The 23,883-nt window shown below is 37.7% G+C and overlaps 1 protein-coding gene across 5 annotated transcripts in view; it reads left to right on the top strand.

The window, feature by feature from the left end:
* WDR7 (WD repeat domain 7) overlaps window positions 1-23,883 on the top strand; it is a 274,160-nt gene that overhangs the window by 194,718 nt on the left and 55,559 nt on the right. For all 5 annotated transcript variants that reach the window (XM_016129135.2, XM_016129138.2, XM_016129137.2 and 2 more), the window contains 3 exons: window positions 6,005-6,122; window positions 7,975-8,124; window positions 8,715-8,797. In XM_016129135.2, the coding sequence (XP_015984621.2) occupies window positions 6,005-6,122; window positions 7,975-8,124; window positions 8,715-8,797 (351 nt within the window). The remainder of the gene's footprint in view (window positions 1-6,004; window positions 6,123-7,974; window positions 8,125-8,714; window positions 8,798-23,883) is intronic.

A 23,883-nucleotide genomic window follows, 5' to 3' on the forward strand; every position in this document is an offset into this window, starting at 1 on the left:
AGACTTCACCCTGAAAGAGGATGGCAGAGCAGCGTGGACCCTGGCTGCCGAAGGTGGCCGGCCGGTCTCTCGTCTCATGCTGCCGTGACTGACAGGTGTTAATAGATTACACAAGACCATTGCCTTTCTGGAATATTCAGTTTACTAAATGTTAAGAGAGAAACATGTAGTTACTGGAAGCTACACATGCTTTGATGACGTACAGATAAGCACCATATGTCAGAAAGATTCTCTTTGAACTGAAATGTCAACCATATTTTTTAAATTTGAGAGACCGAGAGTAGAGAATGGAACACATCATATAAACACTAAGGTGTTTTAGAATTCTATATTTAAATTATTTTTTTTATTCGTGTGACATTTATATTTAATAGAAAATTTATAATCTGAGGAAACGATTTAACTAAATCATATTAGCATAGTTTTAGTCATTGTAAATATACCCAGTATATAGGAAATAGCTCTAAAAGACAAGCATTTGTTGGAGGAATTGCCATCTCTGAGTTTAGGAAATTAATACCACCTATGAATTACCCAATTAAGGTTTAACATTCCAGAGAGGACTTGAAGATTTCTTATTACAGTAAAGACAATTGTTAACACACTTGTTTTATCAGGAAGGGGTAAAATAGAATTCCCAGATGCTATGTAATTCAGTATGCATTTTCAAAATAAGTTTAGTCTTTGTTTTCAATGGCGACTATTTTCAATGCCCTGTTGCTATTTGTCCTAGTCAGCTTAGGCTTATACAACAAAGTACCATGGACTGGGTCGTTTAAAAAAAAAGGAATTTTCTTCTCACAGTGATGGAGGCTGGGAAATCCGAGATCAAGATACCAACAAGGCAGGTTTCATTCTGAGGCCTCTCCCCTTGGCCTCTAGGCGTCTGCCATCTTGCCTTGTGCTTACATGACTTATTTGTGCTCAAGACCAAAGAGAGACAGAGCAGGCTCTCTGGTGTCTCTTATAAGGACACTAATCCCACCACAAGGGACCCACCCTCATGGCCTCATTGAACCCCAATTACCTCCTAAAGACCCACGTCTGAATATCATCACAATGGGGATTAGGGTTTCACAATATGAATTTTAAGAGAAGACACAGCATTCTGTCCATACCATTGTTGACTGTGATTTGTGGGCTATTTGATAAAAGTTCAAGTATTTTTGCCCCTGAATATTGCCTTACAGTGTTCCTTAATTTGACAGATGGGAAAGTCTGAATGTGTAGGCAGTGACATTTAAGTGAAGTGGTCCTACATGTAACTTTTTAAATGTTTTTACCACAGTGGAGTAAGGGTTAGAACAGGATTGATAAGCAGTCGGGTAAGGAATGAACTCGGCCTGAGGGGACTATTTTTCTATTCATGTTTTTATTTATAATATCTGTCATCTCTGATATTTCATATCGGATATGTATACTGAAATGCTGAGTAAAATAGAGAGTGTGTCATATTTTTTTAGACTAAAGACTAAAACCAAAGGTCCAACCTATAAACCTGTATAACAAATGATCTGCATAATAGCCAGATAAGCAGGATCAGAAATAAAAGAGTGAGTTCCTTGTTTATATACAGATTCTAGAATAAGGCAGATACCCCTTTAATTTCAAACCTCTGATTATGTGATCCTTCTTCATTCAGGTAGAATCCCACATTAAAATATATCACACACAATGCACTCTTGACTTCAAAGGCTACTACATGCAGAATAAGACTGTGTCTGTTGGGACCAAATCAATTCTTTGACTTCATCTCCTGGTCAATTCAGTCAAATAAGTGGCTTAAGTGATTTTTTTTTCTGTTGAATTTGCCAGGTAACATCAGTTAGCGCATAACTGTTGGGCTACCGCTATGTCTCAGGGCTGAGCTAGGCGCTTTGCGGGGAGACACAGCATTAGAAGGTGTGGTTCAATCTGCAGAGTTCACAATACAAAATGAATTTATACTGCCTGGCAGGATGGGATTCGATGCTAAGGGCCCAGAATAAACTGGTGGTGGCGTTGGCTATTTTGTTTCAACAGAAGGTAAATGAGTGCTGTAGCATTCGCAAGGTACCACATGGGCTTCCACAAGAAGTGAACAGAGGGGAGGGAAAGGGGTAGGGGGGAAGCATGAACAAAATACTACAATTACAAAAAAGAAATAGAATTTTAGGGACCAGCTTTGAAATTAGCCTGCCTCAGAAGCGTTGGTGTTGAAAAAACTGAGCTATATATTAGTGAAAGAAGATTATGGAAGGTCTAGAATCTCAAGCGAAGGAGTTTAAGATTCTTCTTGGAAGCAGTAGGAGCCACGGGAGGTTTTTAAGCCTGTTAATCATGAAACCAAGCTGGAGCTTTCGGAAGATTGCCCTAGTGATGGCACACCGAGTACCGAGGAACGCGCGGAGGGATCGGCGAGAGCTCGGTGCTCCCCCGTGCCTTGGCAGCCCCTGCCTGCCGTCACGCCCGCAGCCCTCCGCGTTTGCACTGCGGATGCTCTAGAGGTCACGGCAGAGCCCTGACCTCCGAACAGTAGATCTGTCTGCGTTACGCAGTCCCGCACTCGGACTGCTAGAGGCTGGTGTCAGGAATCGCTCAGACGCACACGCTGACTCCTCCCCGGCTCGTTGGCTGCTCCAGCTGCCACTGACCTCAGTGGGCAGTACCTCTGTCTGTCTTCGGTTATCTTCCTTCCGCATTTCTCTGCACCTTCTCTTCCAGAACCCGCCACCATCTCCAGACTTTACCATGTTTCTTACTAGAAGAAGGTTGCTGATTCCCCCAAATTTACGAAATCCTTTGCTGAGATGGAGGAAGCATGATGCATGACTAGGCCTTCAGCCTGAAGCCAATGACCTGCTGTTAATTGATCTCATTTTCACTTTGTTTCTATTTGCGAGGGGCATCTTTAGTCAGAAGAAGCATCTATTATACATATAATATAGGTCAGATGTAGGGCTAGATGTTTCGGGTCTGTTATCTCGTTAAATCTTGTCATCAGCCTGTGAAGCAGATACTTCAATATACTCATTTTACAGACATGGTGCTTATTCAGTCTAGTGTGGCCACAGGGCTCAGCCTCAGGGTAAGGGGAGAACGTCCACTTGTCACTGTGGCGTGAGCCTTGAAAGTCTGTCAGCTGACAACCCCCACCCTCACATGCACACACACGCATAGTCATTCATCCTTTCTTTCTTGCTCTCTCTTTACTCCAACCCCCTTCTCAGCTTCCTACTAAGTGTTTCTCCTCCATGCAGGAGAAGTGTGGAGGAGAGAGCTTAGATGGGGGAAGAATTTGCTAGGATCCTGTTTGTGAGTAGAACTCTGGTTTCCACCTGCAAGAAGTAACAGCAGCACACAGCTGGGAATGGGCATGACCTTTCTGGCTTCCAGGAGGATGCTATAACGCTTGTCCTGCAGAAGCCAGACCCCATCTCTTAGCCACCAAGGGAGCAGTATATCCATGCGGAGGGCAGACAGGCACCCAGAGCCATGAAGTTCAGCAGGGGTAACACCGCTATTACTGTGTTTCCCTTGATACAACCTAGCTCTCTCTGTCGGCAACCACTTAGCTATCATAGATCCTGTGTTTCACATACAACCTGCAGGTCTGTTTCATGAGCTCGGCGGGTCATCCTATACCTTTAAAGTTGGTCATTTGTACCTACACATAAGACTTTAACTCAGTTTGATCTTTCTGAGGACTTTTTGAATCCCAGTTGTTATTTAATGCAGTTACTCTCCGTTACATCTTTATATCCACACCCATCAATAACCGCATCCACTGTTGATGCTGCTGAACAAAACAGCTGAAGTCCAAGTATTACAGCATACCACTGGAAATCTCTCTCAGGTTTGCAGTCTAGCCATTTATCCAAAGCCGCTGAGTTTAGTCATGTTACCAGTCCATTAATTCAATTAACCGAAATGTCATCAAGCCCCTCCCCCTTTTACTCCAAAGGTCAGCTCTCCTGAAAGACATTCACTGCTGCCTTGGCTCCTCACAGAACTTCTCTGGACCTGCCTTCTCCTCCGTAACATGCTGATGTCACCCACCTGGCAGGGAGGGATGTTTGGGGTTAGGTGCAGGAGGACAGGCAATAGCACTAGAGCATTAAAAGACTCGGTCAGGACCTCGGTCTTCATGGCCAGTTGCTGTGCTCTGTGCCATGCCCTGCAGTGATGGGGCAGGCCACCTAGGACATAGGCCCTCCTTTTCCCTAGCTGACTAGTTAGCGGGCAGGGATGTGGCTTAGGGGATCTTTTCTGACTCCAGGATTCCATAATTTTATTGGTCCTATTAAATTTGATTTAAGTTTGTTCAGAATTATTTAATTAACATACCATTTTTGTTTATTATAGCCTTTCAGGTATTATCAGCACTTGTTCATCCACATCGATGAAAAAAAGGAAACATGGAGTATCTAAAACGTTTACTTAGATTAGCTTTTGAATGTTTTAAAACAACTTAAAGTATGATCTAAACTTTGCCATTATTAAGTAGTCTGGCCCCAGCACTGCTCACATAGTAAACATTTTTTTTTTTTTTTTTTTTTTGCTGAATTCTCAATATTAAAGTTTAATCCAGACAAGAAACTCGCTAACAGCCCACCTTGCTTTCCTGCTGAACATCTCTTCTGGGCCCTGCGGGGACCGGGGCATCAGGATCTTCCGCGTGGGTGACGTACCCGCCAGTGCACTCCTGCTGCTTGTTCAATACGTGTGTTTTTCCTCCCAGCTCACATCTTTCTTTTTAGTGGTAAATATCAAATGAAGGCTCACCATCCTTCTCTCCTCTGAGTTCCTGCTTTGACAGTTGTATTCTCAGTCAAGATTTAAGCAGTATAACAGTCCCGCAGAAATTATAAGCAGAATTTTCTATAACAGTTTACCTTTTTTTTAACGATGATGCCTACGTAATGCATCTTTACTTTCAACTAAAAGTTAAAATAATGATTCTTAGATCAATTATAGAAATACCGATAAACTTTTTGAGAATTTTTTGTAAACGTAATCCAGTTTACACATGAAATACACAGACTTATTTAATTAGAGCATGACAGATCTTATAATTTAATATAGATATTTAAGTATCGAAATTATTTAACTAGAGGGAGAAACTATAATTGGATCTTTTACTGAATAATAAAATAGACCTTATATATAGTTGCTATGTGGATCACATGCTGCATTTTAATTAGAAGTTAGTACTTTTCACAATTGTCTGTATAAAAGAAGCTTGGAAACAGAAAAATATCCTTTTTATGTTTTAGGGAATGGCAAAGGCACGTAATATGACTATCCTATTGGGACATTCTCACAGTTTGGAAAGATTCATCTTATCTTGTACATATTCTTATATAGATAGCCCAGACAATGCCAGGCTGTATGTTCTTTATATAGAGAGAATAACTATCAGTTAATATAATTTTTGCATCAATACTAAATAACTATTGGCAGAATAGTGGGTTGGTTCTAAAAGTATTGAGTGTGGGATAAACTAGCATACGAAAGAAATTTCAAACTGAAAATAATATACAAACTAAAATTAATTTTATCATTCTCTGTTCTTCTGATAATTTTATAGATAGGAGTGAATTTTACTCCCTTTCAGCTATGTGGCCTTAAATATAGTCTTTTAATGCAGCCATATAAACAAATTACCTTTAATTTATTTTTAGGAAAAAATTTGAAAATTCTCAGCAAAATATTTGTTCTCTTATTCTGAGTTTTGCGATATATATTCAGTACTAGTTCTTGATAATTTGTTAACAAGGCGTTTGTAACACCTTGGACAGATGCACATACTGTTTTCAATCTTCACGGTTAATTATTCGATTTTGTATTTGATGCCAGAACACCCCGACTCCTAATCACTGTTCATTGTTGCAAGTCCATTATATTCTAACTGTTTGAGTGCTCCCATTGACCTTGAACTGACATTATAAGCTGTGTCTAATCTTTTCAGTCTATATTTCTAATGCTTCTTTTCTCTTTTCCTTTTTTTCTGATCCCTGTTTAGCATCACAATGGGGCTGCCTCTGAGCCCAGCAGCTGACTCCGCCCGCTCGGCGAGGCATGCCCTCTCGCTCATCGCCACTGCCAGACCACCCGCCTTCATTACCACCATAGCCAAAGAGGTGAGCGAACTTCTTTCTCAGTACGCTCCATCTTCTCATTTATAGGAATTGTTTGAACCGAGGGTCTGTAGCTACAAATAATGTGAACCAAGGGTCCGTAGCTACAAATAATCTTTCCAGATTGTTGTAGAAAAATGCAAATTAATAGTTTAGTACTGGAATAAATACACTTATTTACCTGTGTGCGTGCACACGGAATTCTACAAGACGGTGCATTCATTACTTTGTGCTCCTCTGTTCATTTCTGTTCTCGGTTAATTCACTTGTAAATATTTAACAATAGCTTCTCAATCTGAAATATGGCAGGTTTATTCAAATTAAGTGTATTAAAGGTATTTACATTTTACAAGTGTATCTACCTGTAATCACAACTATATTTAACACTGGCTCTCCAACTGTAAACAAAAAATGTAAGTCATAAACTTGCTAATTGTTTTTCCTATTACATGTCACAGATAAAGACTTGAATGCCAATTGATTCCCACATTCTCAGTGTTCTAACTAATTGCCCGCATCTAACTGAAAAACTAGTAAAGAACAATGAACCTATTATAGGATCTTTCCTATAGGTCTTAGTAGTGGGAAGGTAAGGCAAGGATGACCAGCTCCTAAATTTTTTTAAAGGTTTGTTCCATCTCAGCATGAATAATGTGCAGACTTGGTCCATGGGGTATGGGCTCTGTCTGAGTTGTTTTTCCGTTAGCTGTGATGAATTTTTAAAATACTAAATAAATATCTCTCAGTCTGCCCTGACAACCTGAAACCTATTGGGCCCGTGTCTGCCCCGGAGCCTTCCTTAATAAGCATGCTGCAAATATCTGTGACGTGAAGGCAGCTCAAGCGAGGAAGGGGGCCCTAACAGCAGTGTGGGTTTATTTATATGAGGCAGTGGAACTTTGAATTCGTAGCTAAAATAAATTTGTAGACTTAAGAGTATGTATTTTTCCAATAGTGTGAAAGTGAGGTTCCACTGTATTTAAAGTATTCGTATGTATTTATGTGTTTATGTATTTTATAGATACTATATATTTATATAAAGTATACGTAGGTATAAATGAACAGACTTATTAGCCATGGAATTTTTTTTTTACCAGTTTTTCCCGTCAGTGGAATATGCAGAGATCATAATATCAAATATGCCGAATAAGCCTTCCATCGGTCTGACCACGTGTACAGGCCCTATAAATGCCAGGCATTAAGCTGCCTCTTCAAAGAGAGTAAACACGAATGTAAACTATGGTTTTTAATTTAGTTTGCACCATTTACATAAATGAGTATTTTTAAATGAACTGTTATGATAGCCGTGCCTTGGATTCATTCACTCCAGCATTTGGCTAGAAGGTAATGTTACAATATTTTAATGTGATAGCCCACATCTGTTACCTTTGACAACCAAGTTTCCCACCTCACTCAGCGGTCCTCACCGTCCTTGCCGTCTCCTAGGCCATCCCCATGGCCCACTGCCCCGCGGCCAGTCCTTGGCCAGGCCAGGGCCCATTGCTGCTCTTACTTCTCTGAACTGTGTACCACGTAAAACTTTTGTTATCTCGGTGCCGAGTATACCAACTTCACAATCCTTCAGTGTGCCTCTTTGTAAGAAATGTCAGGGCAATATTGTATTAAAGTCTCATATACCCGGACTCGTAGAGAATTTTATTAGCGCATACTTGCTGAGCGTTTATTGTACTAATTACTTCCTTTTGCAATCAGAAGTATTTCCTGGCTCGCCTCCGGAGGTTTGTTTTGTTCTTGCGGTTTTTCTGTTGTCATACATGAAAAATAAACCAGGGGCTAGAAATGTAAAAATCCTACCAAACGTCAGCCAGGTCTGCCACATGGGGTGTCTTTGCAGGTGCACAGACACACCGCGCTCGCAGCAAACACCCAGTCGCAGCAGAACATGCACACCACGGCTCTTGCACGCGCGAAAGGGGAAATCCTGAGAGTCATCGAAATTCTGATTGAAAAGATGCCCACGGATGTCGTGGATCTTCTTGTGGAGGTAAGAATGTCCTGTTTTAAATGACGCATCCACAGCCTAAATTAAATATTCCACGGTAGCAACATAAATCAGCCTCTTTATTTCTAAAGGGAAGAAAAAGAAAGGTAACTAAAATGAATTAACTTCTGTACCATTTCTGGAGATCTCATTTAAATTTCCTCAAAAAATCGAAAATGATGGCTCTGTCCATTTACCACTCACTTGGAATTAATTGATCTGCATTAGAATAATTTTTAAAGGTCACATTCTCTTTGACATCTTCCATTATAAATAAAACAAAACATACAGTGTGCTTGAAAAAAAGCTACCTATACTGTCCAGAAATATGAACAGCTTTTAAGGTAAATAAATATGCTTTCTTTATTTTACTACGCTGTCTTATAAAATGTTTCTCACAGATAAGAGAAAGGATAGCCTGTAATATGAAGTAAAAATACTGTAATTTTAGTAAATATACTGTAGTTTTAAAGTAAATATTAAAATCAAACTATCTAGAATTTCCTTTGGCAAAGGAGGCCTAAGTTAATCATTTAATTTTGGGAAAATTGAGTATTTGAAATTAATTTCAGATTTGTGTCTTTTCCATAAAGGTTATGGACATCATTATGTACTGCCTTGAAGGATCTTTAGTTAAAAAGAAAGGTCTTCAGGAGTGTTTCCCAGCCATCTGCAGGTAAATAAGCCTTCGATAGCATGAAAAACAATTTTCAGTAACAAATAACTTTTTAAAAATCATAGTATAGTTAGTTAGTAACCTTGCTCAGTTAGAAATCATAGTATAGTTAGTAGCCTTGCTCAATCATTAATTCATATATACTTACTTTCTAAAACAACTTGGGCAACTTATAGTCAAAAACAACTGTAGTAGAACCAGCTATTTTAAATTAGGTCATAAAGAGGTTTCTCAAAATTTAAAGAATGAATTAGAGATGATCATATCTATTTAATATGTCTATATTCTTATATTTATTACTCAAGTTAGCATTTACATTACAAAAAGGAGAGTTAGGAAGTTTTTCACTTAGGAGAGAAGATACACTTTTCAGCCACTAGAAACCTTTATGCCACACTTTTGCTGGTAAATTTTATTTGTAACATAAAGCCTAGCATCTGTGTATTATTGGTGTTTGGCGGATAAGAAAGCAAGAAAAGAAGCCAAGACCAGTTAAACTTTTATAAACAGTGTCGCATATGTTAGTGATAACTCTAAGAATTGTATGCGTGTAAGACAAGTTCAGCGAGGCCGTACGGATTTTTGCTCGGCTCCATGAGCGCGTCGTAGTGGACAGCTTTGTTTTGCACTGTGAGTGTCCTGAGAGTGTTGACGTCACACTGCGCCTCTTTACGTCCCTGTGTTTCCTGGTATTTCGGCAAGTTGTTGCTGAATTGGTTGCACTCCGTCAGCGTTCTCATTTATTTTTCCATATTTACAGTAGATTTTATGTTTTAGTCTCTTCATTTTGCCGTTTCTGATTTACACCTCCCAGAAGTTAAAACACGAACACGTATAAGAAAAAGATTATGTTGTGTTTTACATGTGTACAGATGCATATTTTCTTATGATATAGATTAGGCCTGTCAGCATACCGTAATTTTTTAAACATCATGCCGCATTAATTTTGGTTTATATTCTTCTTGCTAAAAATTATATGTATTAAATCTTTTATACATATAATTGATGATAAGAATTAATGTAGCTGTTATATTCCCAGTCGATTGTTCTCTAAGGAAATGTCTAAGTGAAAATGGACATTCGTCTGTCACTTAGTGAAGGTGAGGAAGCAGTTTTATTAAGACTTATCTTACTGAACATTAGCAAAGCACTCCTTATAGCTCCAGTCACTGCTTCGTGAATAAGCCTCCCGGCGTCAAGGTGAGGTAATTGCTCTGAGTTTAAAGGGCCTGTCTTTTCCCGTTGCTGGAAGCCTGCCTCCTCCCCAGGCAGCATCCTCAGTTTTTTGAGTCATAGAGGTTTGCTGCATATTCACCTTTGTTTCCTGTTGTTTAATCGTTGAAGAACAAGGAAGCAAGTGTCTAAACTGAATGCTCAGTACCAGTTGTTTTTTTTTTCTGATTGGCAGAAAGTGATTACGTTTGGTTTATTAATTGAATAGTGTTTATTGAACGTCTGCTGTGTATCAAGTACTAACTAGGGTGTGGAGACAAGTAATGAATGAGGCGCTATCCCCACAGAGCACAGGGCTGGTAATTACAAAGGTAAATAATTTCAGGGTGCTAAGTTATGTGCTGGAGTAGAATTACATACCAGGGCAGGGTGGACAGTAAGTGGAGTGCTGAACTCTGCATATGGGAGTCTTAGAAGTGTAACAAAGGAGAAGGCAGACTAATAATAACGTCTGTGAAAATGCTTTAATAAAAGTGGCTGCCGAATGGAGAGGATTTGTCCCCCATGGGGACTTGAGTGGTGGCAGTAGAAATGGTAGTGAGTTTTGGGAAAGCGTCACAGAAGAGCTGACGAGGTGGACTCTGCAGAAGAAATAGAATCGGACAGAGAACCAGACCAGCAAAACTCGAGAGGCACAGAGGACTTCAGAGAACACTAAGCTTAGATGGGCCTTCAGAAGGCCAACGCCACGCCACCTATTGGCTGATTTGTGCTAGGCCGATAAATGAACAACAACAAAGATATCAACAGAAGTTAAAATTATTTCATTGACTATCCGCCATGTCCACGCCTTTGTACTAGGAGGTGCCTTACTGCGCTATGAGCCCTCTACTTACAAATAGATACTTTTCACTAAATATGAAATACCAAAGTCAACGACATGACTAGCCGTGGTCCAGTAATGTGACATTTGTTTTTGAAATCTTTATATAATTTTGTATTCTTTTTGTTTTTTGCTTTTCTTTACTCTTTTTCAAAGACTCTATGAGTTTTAGCTGAGGCTGACTTCTGTGATGTTGCTATATGTATCAATATTCAGTTGCTGTGATTGGAAGATCATAAGAAGTTCAGGTTACCAATTGTAAATTTGTTGACAGAAAGAAGGATTCATATGAAACATTTGATTTTTCCAATTTTGTTCATATAATAGCTTGTCTGTCAATTGTTAAAACTTTTTGTAATATCTTCCACTGAAAAATAGAAATGAATTAGAACACAATGCCAGTAAAATTTGATAAACACTTTCTTATCACTCACCAAAATTTGCTTGCTGATGCATATTAAAACATGAGGTTATAGCTATGCACAATAAATAAAATAATGTAATTATCTTTTGTTATTTATAAAGCACTTTACAAATTACCAAATGCTTTCAAACTCATTAATTCTAAAAAAAAAAAAAATCTTTAGGAAAGACATTATATAAATTAAATTTTTTGGAGAATTAAATTTGAGATTTGATAGTCAAGTGCCTAATAAAGTAGCTTCAAGGTAAAACCCAAACCTCTTTATTCATAGTCCAGTGCTTTTGCCATTCAATTTTTGACCCATATTAATTTATTTTTCCATTTATACATACATATATACATACACACACGTACTTACAACAGCCATTTATCTCGTTCCATTTAAACTTTTAGCAGTTTTGAAAGTTAATACAAAATATAAAAATAAGGAATTGAGGCAACGGGAAAATAAGAGCAGCAAGGAAAGATAATGTCAAGATGAGTTTAGAAGTTTTATGTATTTGCCAGAGATGAGCCATAAATTTCTCTAAACTTCTTAGCGGCCGATGTGCAAAGAGAGACAGACAACCTAAGTTACAATGTTCAGGGGCTAGAAACAGCATAGTTGTTCAAGAGAAACATAACTTCGTAAAACTGAGATCAACAGGAAATTGAGAGTCTTCAGATAACAGATGTAAAATATATGTGTCATCTACTGACCACATAGTTTCAGAGATCTCGCAACTCTCAAATGTTGGGACAGTTCACATAACTAAATATTTTAAAAAGTACATTTAGTCCTTACTAGTTGAGAGAACTGAGGACACAGATAAGAACGTAAAATTTTAAAACAGGTATTGAGAGCTCACTCCCTGTAAGGCCCTGCAGGGCATAATTATCTCTACCTGTAGTCCCTGGACTACTTTTCAGGAAAATAACCTGATTTCTAGGTTCCACCTGAGAGCCACTCCCTCAGTCCATCATGAAGCCTGGGAAGCTGCATTTAACAGCCTCCCCTGGGGTTCTTACCTACACTAAAGTTTGAAAACAAGTACTCAAATAACCCAAAATTAAGAGAAACAAAACCAGGGTCATCGTTCTTTGTGACCATGTTCTGTCATATAAAGCCTTGGATCTTGGAATATTTATTTGTTAGTATATTGAATAAACTCAATTTCCAAGGAAACACCTAAGGACACCCCTTCAGCTTCTGCATTCCAGTGATGCACCATTAGTTTTTAAAGGCTTGCCTTAGTATCTCAGAATGCCTGCCAAAGACAGTAACTTCGAACTGTTCATTAATCAGCTTTTATCTAAAACTCAATGGAAAAAAAAAAAAAAAAACAGAACACTTAGAAGCTAGTTAAACAGACACATGGTCCATTTATTCCTCTGCATAGTCTAGTTTATACCTTTCGGTTAAACTCAACCGTCGGTGCGCTGCCTGTTAGGACCACATGGTCTGGTCTCCTTCAGAGCTGCCTTCCCGGTCCGGCTGCAGCTTTACGCTGGCAGGGTGCATTGAGGAGCCGTCCAGGAGCGCATCACAGGCTGGCAGGTACATTGAGGAGCCGTCCAGGATCGCATCACAGGGGACGGCCGGCGCCCTTACTGTAGGAATCCTGCTGCCGTCGCGTAGCGAGTCGTTCAGGGTCCCTTCTACGAGGACCCCTTCACGACATTTCTTTTAAATCGGTATGGCGGGCTTTTTTTTGTTTTGTCCTAAGGAACTCTTACATGTTCTTTTTTTCTTTTTGTTTTTTCTTTCACATAACCAGTATTATTAAAATTTAAAAATTTGCTTTGGCCATTAGGCAGCTTAAAGCCAAATGCCCTATCTAACTACAGTAAAGTATGGCTTACATCTTCCATTCTCCTTTCCTCATGATCACAGCTCAGACCGATCTTCCTTTTCTGTCTTTTTACTGTGTTATGTTCTGTAAGTGTCCCTAAATCCTTTACATAATATGTGTGTATATACATGTGTATGTATGTGTTTATGTGAAATGTACACACCTTTTAAATTTTATTTCATAAGCCATAGAAACAAAAATAATCATAACACACATAATATGAACTCTATTACTTCCTAAAAATTTTTTTTAAAAGGCTTCTCTGTATTAACTGAAATACCCTAGCTCTTCCTGGAGGAGTTTATGTATCTGTAGATTTCTTTTTTGTAATATATTTATTAGTAAAAGATAAAAATCACATAATTTTAACTGTTGTATAAATTTTATAGTCACAGATTTAAATGTTTTCTAATAATTCATATTTTAGTTCTAAGTATATTTTTAATACTGGAGTGGCACCCATTAATAATACAAGGAAATTATTTAGATTTGAATGCCCTTGAGAAAATATAGTACTCATATCCTTCAAAATACAATAATACAAAAATAGTTTTACTGCCAAATTTGTCATCACTATAACAAATAAGGCCATATTATTACATAGGAATTAAACTGCAATCTTTTTAGAACACAGATATATGGGTGAAACAAGATTGTTGCAACATTAATTAATTTTATGTTTATGAATAAACCTAGCATAATAAGGCAACGTTTAAGAAATAAATTCCTTAGATTCTCTTCCATCTCATTGGACTTTGCTTTGTCTTTGTCATTCTCTTAGATCATCTTCAAAACATCATCCAGTACTGTAGATAATTATTGTTAGAGGCAGAAGTACAGAGTGTTCTGAGTAATTTACATTTAATTGCCTGGACTATAAATAATGCAGCATCTTCAGTTAAAAATACCCTAGACACTAAGAAAATAGAGTTGACCTCTTTCAAGTCTTGGGAAGATAAACATCACTGAAGTTTCCTCAGAATTCATTGCTGAAATTTAATTGCTGGTTGCTGTGTTACCAAATTTAAATATCCTCATGAAGCCCCTCGTCATAGACCAAGCAGTACTAAGCCTGCCATGCTTGACTCAGTTTGATTAACTATTCCTCTTTTTGGTCACCAAATAAACTCTGACTCATTTTACACTACTGTATTTGATGCAGCAGCATAAGATACGAAAATGTAAAAATGTACAGATGTTACTGAACTAAGAGAAAAACAATATAGAACACACATGAGTGATAAACACTTGCTCAGTTTAAGGGTAATTCATTTTGTAAAAATATTCTTTACTAATCTCAGAATAGAAAAATTTAAGCTCTTATAAGCTACTATTAAAGCTCAATTAGAAAAGAAGATAAAGTACTTCTCGAAATACAATGTGATTATAATGTAATTTAAAATTTTAAGGCTATTTGATTATGTTCTGGATATAATGCATAACAAATAAAGAATCAGGGATTCTTTAATAAAATTTTAAATTGATGGGAAAATATGATTATATTTGGAGATGTAAGAGATTTCAGGATTTTTCATAGCAAAAATTAGATATGCCTCTAAATGTGATTTTTAGTCACTTGCAACTACTCAATTATGCCCATTATGAGTAGCTTGGAGACAGGGGCTTTGCGTCCATTTCATTTATAGAGCCTAGAGCAACTAGTGGAAGGCTTCATCTGGCTGAAAGCCTTACGTCCCGGAATTCCCAGTTAGAGACAGACTTATTTCTTACATTTTTATTCTTTTAATTCGAGGCAATTTATTTGATGAGCAACTAAGAGTGATTTAATTTCTATGCCTTTTAAAGACCTGTCAAACAAAATCCCAGATTCGGAAGAAACCCTTCATTGGGCTCTGGCCCAATTTTTAGTTTAGAAAATACGAACATTCAACATGGGCTCTCAGTAACTGGCTGAGTGACGAGACCTGCTCTGCCGCGTCGTGTGTGTGCAGTCCTTAATTTTGTCATAATAAATGGCACCAGTTGTTTCACTTAAGCAGTGACCTTGCTGCAGTATTTTTATAGAATTACACGGTGTAGGATTTTGAATCTGAAAAGGACTGCCTGCTCCCGCTCTTTATTTTAGAAGTGGAAAAATTCAGAGCACTGTTGTGCTGACGTTCAGATGCAGGCGAAGGTCAGCGTTGCTGAGCAGAACTCACACCTGCTCTGCGCGCCCACCGCACAGGCGTGCACGTGGCCCGGGACGAGGCTCCAGTTCGGGCCGCGGCCTGCTCCTTGCTGCATCCTTCATCCCGTCCTCTGTCTGTAAAGATCAATGTGAACTTCAGTGAGACATAATGCTGATCACTCAGTATTCATTTTCGATGAATCAGTATATTATTCTCACTCATGACTAAATGATGAGAAATTTTAATTAATTAGTCACTCCATTATGGATTATAACATCCGATTATTTCAAATAACTAGATGAAATTTATTTTTAGAATTGAAGATTAATATTGAAATATGTTAATTGACTGGTTGTTAAATGTTAAATCTCAGTATCTGATTCCAAAATTACAAAGGAAAAAAAAAAGAAGTCACTGAATAATTAGGAATTGATAAACGGAGTGCGATTTAACCAAGTAATTGTGTGGCTTTTCTTGCTTTAAATTTTCTGAACGTATTTTGGAATTTACTCAGGCAGATACTTAAAGTGTGTCTGCTCCGTACACTGGGCCAGCCTGGGCCAGCGTGGGCTAGTCAAGCTGCATGTGGCCAGTCGGTCACTGTCCCTGCCTTCACAGGCCTGAGAGTTGGCTTGGCAGAGACAGTGGTAAATCAGAGAGATGTCACAGACTATGATAAAAGGATATCCAGGACACATAGAAGAATCCCAGGTGCTCTGATGGGAGGCACACAAAGGAGGAACTTGGCAATTGTGCACAGGAGGAAAAGGGAGAATTGGTGATGTTTTGAGCTGAATTTTAAAAGGGGAATAGATGTTTATCAGACAGACAAATTGTTCTGACTCCAAATTCTGAGCTATTTCCATATGCAAAATTGGATGTCATTGAACGAGATACTATATTAAATGCAATTGTGAATCTGACTAATAAATCAGTCAGATTCACAAAATTAGTGTGTATTCTTTTACATTGCATATTTCACTGCCAAGAATGAAGAAATTCTCAATCTATGTATAGACCTGAGCAACATATTTAATGGCTCACTACTTGAGCTCCTTCGTAGATATTAATAAGACAGTAGTAGCAGTAAGGCGAAAACTAACTTTAAAGGACTCAGGATATAAATTTCTTTAATTTACTGTAAATGGGCAGATCTCCTGAACTTTAATAGTATTAACATTGAAATGTAAAGTGTTTTATATGGTTCTGCTGGATTTAACTAGTTATCTCTCAACCAACCTTTCTTGGGAACCTCTCAATATGGTTTTCCATAGCAAATGTACTTCCTGTTAAAACACTTTTATTCACTTGTGGCCTCTAAATGTAACTATTATTGCTTACCAACAGTCGTTCCCATTAAAAGACTAGAACTGTGGCATACCATACAGCCATTAAAAAGATCGAGGTCAATCCATTTCTGCTGACATGTCAGTAGGAGAAAATTTTAAAGAGAAACTAGTAAAGTTTCGGGAAAGTATATAAAATAAAATCATTTTTGAAGACAATAGCTATATGTAAGAATTGATATTCATGTGTGTACATGTATACATATGAAGACTGAAAAAAATCTGTAAGACACGCCCCAAAGTATTTCTCATGGTTACCTGGGATGGTGGTAAAGGCTATCTTTCCTTTTGTAATTGTTTATTTTTCTAAATTCTGTGTTTCTTTTTACAATGAGTATGCATTCATTTAAAATTGGATATATATTAGAATAATTCAAATAAAAATAAAATGTAATCATTGCAAAAACACTAACGCTATAACATAAATAAGATACAAAATATTCAAGCAAAAATGAGTATTTAAACTTTTGAACTGAATGGAAAAAAAATTAATCGAGACAGAAAAGTTAAAAGTCTGCATTTTTAGCGATAGTTTATCTTTTCTTAAACTTTGTTATTATGTAGACAGACTGATTGATTCTGCTTTTCAAGTGAAAAGCTGAATCAGCTTTGCTTGCCCTAAATGGGCACTTAAAATCCAGTAAGGAAATGAACACTGTCTACTTTAGAACAGTACGTGAGCTCATTTAAAAAAAAAAAATCTCATCCAAGCCTGTGGTTTGTTCTTATCCCATATGGTGATAATAATAATGGACACAAAACAGCTTCTGTTCTAAATTCCAGTAAAATTCTCAAATTAGTTACCGTCGTATAGTAGACTTTTTATAATAAATAATTATGGATGTTCCTCCTGTATTCACATGAGTAGAAGTCCCTCTAAAATCATTTTAGTCCATTTTCCTACTCCTAAAAACTTCCCAAAGATGGCTGTCTTTCAATACTAATGTTCTTCATTTAAAAAAAGAAAAAGAAGAAAGAAAGAGGGAAGGAAGGAGGGAGGGAGGAAGGAAAATTAATGCTTCGAGGAGTATAACAGAAAGAGTATATAATTTCAGACTGAAATGATATAGAGAAGAGTTTCAAGCTAAAATAATTTAGTTGTTATCAGATTTTATTTGCAAATCAGAAGTATTTAAAAAATAAGCAAGTTTAAAATATTTGAGGGCATTAATTTCTCTTATTAGCATGTTATTAGTATTTATTTGCCCTAGGAAAAAGCAAATTAACTACATGATGGTGATGATGATGATAGTGGTGGTGATGGTGATGATGATGGTGGTGGTGATGGTGATGATGATGGTGGTGGTGGTGATGGTGATGGTGATGGTGGTGATGATGATGATGGTGGTGGTGATGGTGATGGTGGTGGTGATGATGATGATGGTGGTGACGATGATGATGGTGACGATGATGGTAATGGTGATGATGACAGTGATGATGATGATGATGATATGATGACAGCTACTAAAGTTTGAGTATACTTATTATAGTAAGTGCTTATTATGTGCCAGGCACCGTTCTAAGTACTTTATATATGTTAGCTTGTTAAATCCTCATAACAACCTTAATAGGTATTATTACTCCCATTTTACAGATGAAGAAACCGAGGCACAGGCAAATTAAGTAGCTGATCCAAGGTCACACAATTAGGAAGTGGCAGAGGCCAGCAATCACAGACCTGTGTCTCAGCCATCGTAAAGGACACCCTCAACATGCGTGGTAGTTTTCCTTGAACAAATTCTCCTTGTAGAGCTGAGAGAGTATTTCCATTCCTCCTGTTAACACCCCAGCTACAGCATGCCTACTGCAAGTTTTTAAAGAAGGAAAAGTACTCAGCAGTGTTGTTCATGAACCCTCTATTGGCTGTTTATAGTTTACCAAAGACTGGGTGGGAAGTCATGACTCTCGGAGGGAATTCGCCAGTGTCCATCCCCCTCCCAGAATGAGGGGTCTTTCCGTTTTGTCCCTTGAACTGCTATCCTCCACTGGAATGAAGCATTTCTAGAACACATTTCCCCACCATCTCCTCCTGCTCGCACCTCCAAAAGCTAACACAGCTCCCCTTGAGCTGAGGCCTTCGCCACAGCCACCCTCATGTCTCCCAGGCTTTCAGGTGGCAGCATGGGAGGCTGGAGTTCTGGTGGGTGTGTATGAACGTGCTCTGTAAAGTGCCTCCTCCTCTACAAAATGTTCCACCTTAATTTCCGTTGTGGCGTCTCTGAGGACTGTCAGCCGATGCTCTGAGAACCTACCTCTGAATCTTTTAGGCCCTAGTCCCTCGCATGGTGGCCCTCGGAAGAGCTCTTGGCATCTCATGCTGGCCAACAGTGGGGTTGGGGTAGGTATTGTCACTGGTCCCTTCTTGTGATTAGAGCGACCTGTACCTCGCTGTACTGCAGAAGACCTGCCATTCTTTCCAGCAGAATAAGGTTGCCTGTGTTTAGGGTTCAGATGTTTTCCATGGGTTGTTGGGAGCGCATCATGTATCCTGAGACTCACTCCTCATCCATTATGCACAAGGAATAAAAGCATGTGGTGTGTGGATTAGATTTTAAATAAATTTTGTTTGCATTAATAAACCTGCATGCATATCCTGTAGCGTGTAACCAAAGGAACGGATCTAAAAAGTTATTTCATGCAAATTAAAACAAATGTGATACCATATTTTCTTCATATTGGCAAAAAAAGAAAAAGTAGAAAGTTCGATGACACCGAATAGGGGCACTCTTTTACTTTTAGTAGGAATCAAAGGTAATTTGTCATCGCCTCTCAAAATTTAAAACATGCGTATGCTTTAATCCAGAATCTTGCTTCAGGGAATTTATCCTATAGAAATACTCACCTAGGTACGTAAAGGTCCATGTACAATCTAACTTAAATAAATATCTGTCAGGAAGGGAATAGTTAAACAATGGAATGTACATATGCAAGTATGAGAAAGAATGACGTGGGATCATGTATACTGACCTGAGAGGATGCTCCATGAAGAGCTGAGGGAAGAAGCAAGTTGCAGAATGATCTGGGTGATATTATACCATTTTAAGATAAAAATTAGAATATACTCTAGAAACAGTAATTAACCCTTGGCGAGGGAGGGGAATGTGACAGGTAAGACTTACTTTTTACCATGTGTGTATGTATGTATGTGTATGTGTATGTGTGTGTGTGTATGTGTGTGTATGTATGATGTTTGAGTTTTTTACAAGTACATATTGCCTTAATACCTTTTTAACAACAACAACAAAAAATCAAATTTGTGAACCATTTTAAATCAGCACCAAGAAATTTTAAAAGCAACTCAATAAGAATTCTAATACTCAGTTACTTATGAAAATACAAGTACTTAGGACAATTTCTGATAACACATCAGTACTCAGTAAATATTAGCTACAAGTAGTTGTAGTTAGTGAATTATAAATAGTAAAACAAATTATAAATAGTTATATTTCATACATTCCAGTCCATACATCCTTGGATTTTAGATGGTTTCATGTTAAGCTGGAGATTAATTTTGTGTTAGTTGAAGAATGTTTCTTGTTGCATTTTGATACTCAAGGATATGATACACAGTAGTAACTTCATATCCTCAGACCACTATAGATTCTCACATTCGTAGTTAAGAAAGTGATTTTACAGTTTTCTTTCTCCCAAATCCTAAGTCTGCTGAGTTGCATGTTTCCTCTAACTGTATTTTTCCAAAATGACTTTTAAATTTCACACAAATTTTTAATAAAGATTTTTTTAAAAAGGTCATCAAGGGAGGCTGTAGACAGAGAACCCAAGAGACTCGGGTATCGGTGCTTGGCAAACTCTCAGGCACAGTGGTTTTTGCCCAGGATCCGGTGCCACAGTGGACTCAGTTCACATTTTTGTTTCATAAACTGTCCCATCGTGGGGTAGGTGACACCCTGTTGTGAGTTACTCCTGAAGAGTCAGAGTCACAAATATGGCTTTGGAGAAGTGAAATAACTTATTCTAATATTTAATAATGATTGATAAGGTGATTATTTTTTTAAATTATATTTTATGTGATAATACCATGTTCATTGAAATTTACATGTGACAATATAAATATCTGGCAAATTCTTACAATAATTTTTATTCCCAGGACCACATTTATACCAAAAATATATACTTTATTGTATAGTATATTTGCCTTTTTGAGTTCCAACCCAGGTGATATTTTCTAGTTGCCTAAGATGTAATTAAATAGTTTCCATTATGCAACTGTCAGTCTCATGCTAATGTACCCAGGCTCCAGGGGCCTTTATAGATATAACTTCTTGTAAATCTGCATTTGTTTGTCTGAATTGAAAATACATTTTTAGAAGGGTCATGGGGCAATTCTGTTTCTTGATTTCTGCCTAACAATTTTTGGACAGTTTTTGTTTGCTTTGTTGTTCATCTCAATTATTGTTTTAGACCCTATAAAATATTCATCAGTCTTAAAATTTGATGTTTAGTATAGTTTATACACAAGTCACTGAAGGGTAAGCACAGTATTTTCAATTAAGTTTTACTGGTGTATCCTACTTGGTTGGACCATATTTATATGTTCACACATTCAACAACAACAAAAAAGCCTCAACGAAAGGAAACAAGCAATAAGCAAAATAAATTACTGTTTAATATCTCAAGGATAATATATATAATAAGGAAAAATAGGATATTGGACTAAAAAGTAATGGAGGAAGAGCTGCTGCATTAAATAGGATGGCCCACTAGGGCCCCTTTTATCAAGATAACCTGGGAACAGAGACCTCAAGGAAGAGGCCTTGAGCCATGGAGTTATCGGGCCCATGAGATTTTCAAGCAGAGGAAGCAACAAGTGTTAAAGCTTCAAAGTGGGAACACTCTTGGCGTATTCAAAAAAGTACAAGGACATCATGTGACTAGAGCAGAGTGAGCAAAGGAGAGAGGAGGCAAAGTCTGAGAGGTGTGAGGGACGTATGTAGGTCTTGAAGGATGCTCGTGAGCATGAGAGAGAAGTGATTTGATTTACAACTGAAAAGGCTCACTGGCTGCACGTGGGCAGCAATGAGAGCGTGGAGATCAGGGATTTTAAACTTTCAGGAAGAGGACCACAAGAAATACATTTTGCGACATTACTAGATTCTACTTTATACTTCTTTCACATACATGAGTGGTAATGTTATCTCTGACTTAACAGAGTTTCCTTGTGGTAGGCTGAGTAGAGGAGTATCATTATCCTAACTTGACTATAGCAAAAGGGTTTTCGCCAGGTTGTGGCCCAGGAAATGCTGCCCAAGTGACGTGTCATCTATCCAATGAACTGGATACAGAGATACCATTGCCAGAAGGCTCAGCATATATGAACCCTTACTGTGAACCCCCTGAATTTGGGGGGAACTCAAGACAGTCTTGCAAGATCATGTCAAGACTGAAATAGTCTTAAAAACCATAATGGATCCTCCTCTTCAATCCATTGATACTTTGGGGGGTGGTCCAAGTAATGTGTATCTCACAATCGTTAATCTTGACATTTCCCCAGTGGGGTTTGGTGGGCTCTGGAAACCCTCAGTAAAGATGGGGTCACTGCAGGAAGTCTTCAGAATGGGTACTTATGAAGTGATTGCATACATATCATGGATTTATTCTGCTAAAAGAGACACTGTTAAAGGAATACAAAATTTAACAAGAAATCCAAGATAAAAATAAGCCGTAAGATCTTCACCTTCCTGAATTCTTTAAGATGCTGTTCAGAAGTCTTGGCTAGTGGTAAATTGCAAAGCATGAAAAATGCAGACCTGTCATATATGGTCCTTTCAAGCCACCTAAAGATCTGATACCAAGAATAGATTTGATCTTTCTTTCTCCCATAAATAATAGTGTTTGTAGATGATGCAGGAAGGTGAGGTTGATAACCAGAGCATAGAAGATGGTCAATATAACAAAAACTTTGTAGATTCTAGTTTAACTAAGTAAAATTTATCAACACAGATGTACTTTGCCAATAGTCATTTTGAAGAGGATTGTTTTGAAGGGTAATTGTATTCATGTTCTGTGAAAGCATTTGGCAATATAGCTCTTATATCTGCGCGAAGCTTAATAATAGATTTTTTAAAAATAGCTCTGGAAATTTTATTTTCCTGTGGCCGTTAACCTGCACAGAATAAATATTTGTTAGATGTTATATTCCATATTACTATAATAGGATAGAAATTGTGTGTATAGATATAGGCAGAGATATAGATATACAGTGTTTCCCAACACTTAGACCACTGTAATTTTTGAATAACAAAATAGTAAACATTTAAAAACTCTTTTTAACCATTTTTATTCTCAAGTGTAAGAATACTAGATTTTGAATGCTGATTGTTACCTTCTCTACTGAGGTAAAATAAGATGATGCTTTAACAGGAAAAGCTTTGAGAAGCTGACTTTTTACTAACCACTTAATAGTGGGGAGGCTTCATATGTGTCGGCCACCTTCAGTATCCTTCCTTCCCTCAAACCAGTATACAAAGAGGACATCCCATCCCTGGGCCCAGCAAAACCCAGCAAAACCCAGCAAAACAAGATACTACTTTAGAACATTCTAAAGTAGTGACTAAAAACGAAGCATTAATCTTTCACTAAAGAGGAAGGGTTAGCCTAAGGGATAGGAAAAGGTATTATTGAACCCATTACTTAGTAATAAATAACAAAGAGTTTAAAAACTTAATAGTTGTCCAGATTTATGACATATGTTTGAATGTCATAATATCTGCTAATACCAAAACGGCTTTGTCAAAATGTCGCTGGTTTCAAAATGCTCACATTCAAATACCCTGCGTGTTTCTCTCCGTCCTTCCCCCTCTCCTTTTCTTCCTCTCCCCCCTCCCCATTTTTCTCTCTTCCTCTCTCTCTCCCTCTCTTACCAGAATTTCAGAAATGCAGTCCCATGCCCTAATAGCTTTTTGCTCTGTATCAATCTCAAGAAGCATTAGAGAATGATATTTCTTTTCTGTCATCTGTTTTACCTGCCCCTCCAGTGTTTTAAAAAAATAGTAACAGAAAAGTTACTGAACTTTTCTGGTAGTATGGAACTAAAGAAAAAAAAAAAAGGCAAGGAATGTGTAGTAGAATTGATGCAAGATCCTCATAAATATTTAGGGTAGGCCACTTGTTCATCCGGGCAACTCACACTGAGACAGTAGGACTAGATAATGGAAGTTATATTCAGAACTCTTTGGGAATATAAAATTATACTCTATTTATACTTCTAATAATTTTTATTCTTACCTTCCCATGCTCTAGCCATATCACCATGAAATCATTATGACAAAACATAGA

Source organism: Rousettus aegyptiacus, unplaced genomic scaffold, assembly GCF_014176215.1.
Source record: "Rousettus aegyptiacus isolate mRouAeg1 unplaced genomic scaffold, mRouAeg1.p scaffold_m13_p_12, whole genome shotgun sequence".
In the NCBI taxonomy this organism is placed as follows: domain Eukaryota; kingdom Metazoa; phylum Chordata; class Mammalia; order Chiroptera; family Pteropodidae; genus Rousettus; species Rousettus aegyptiacus.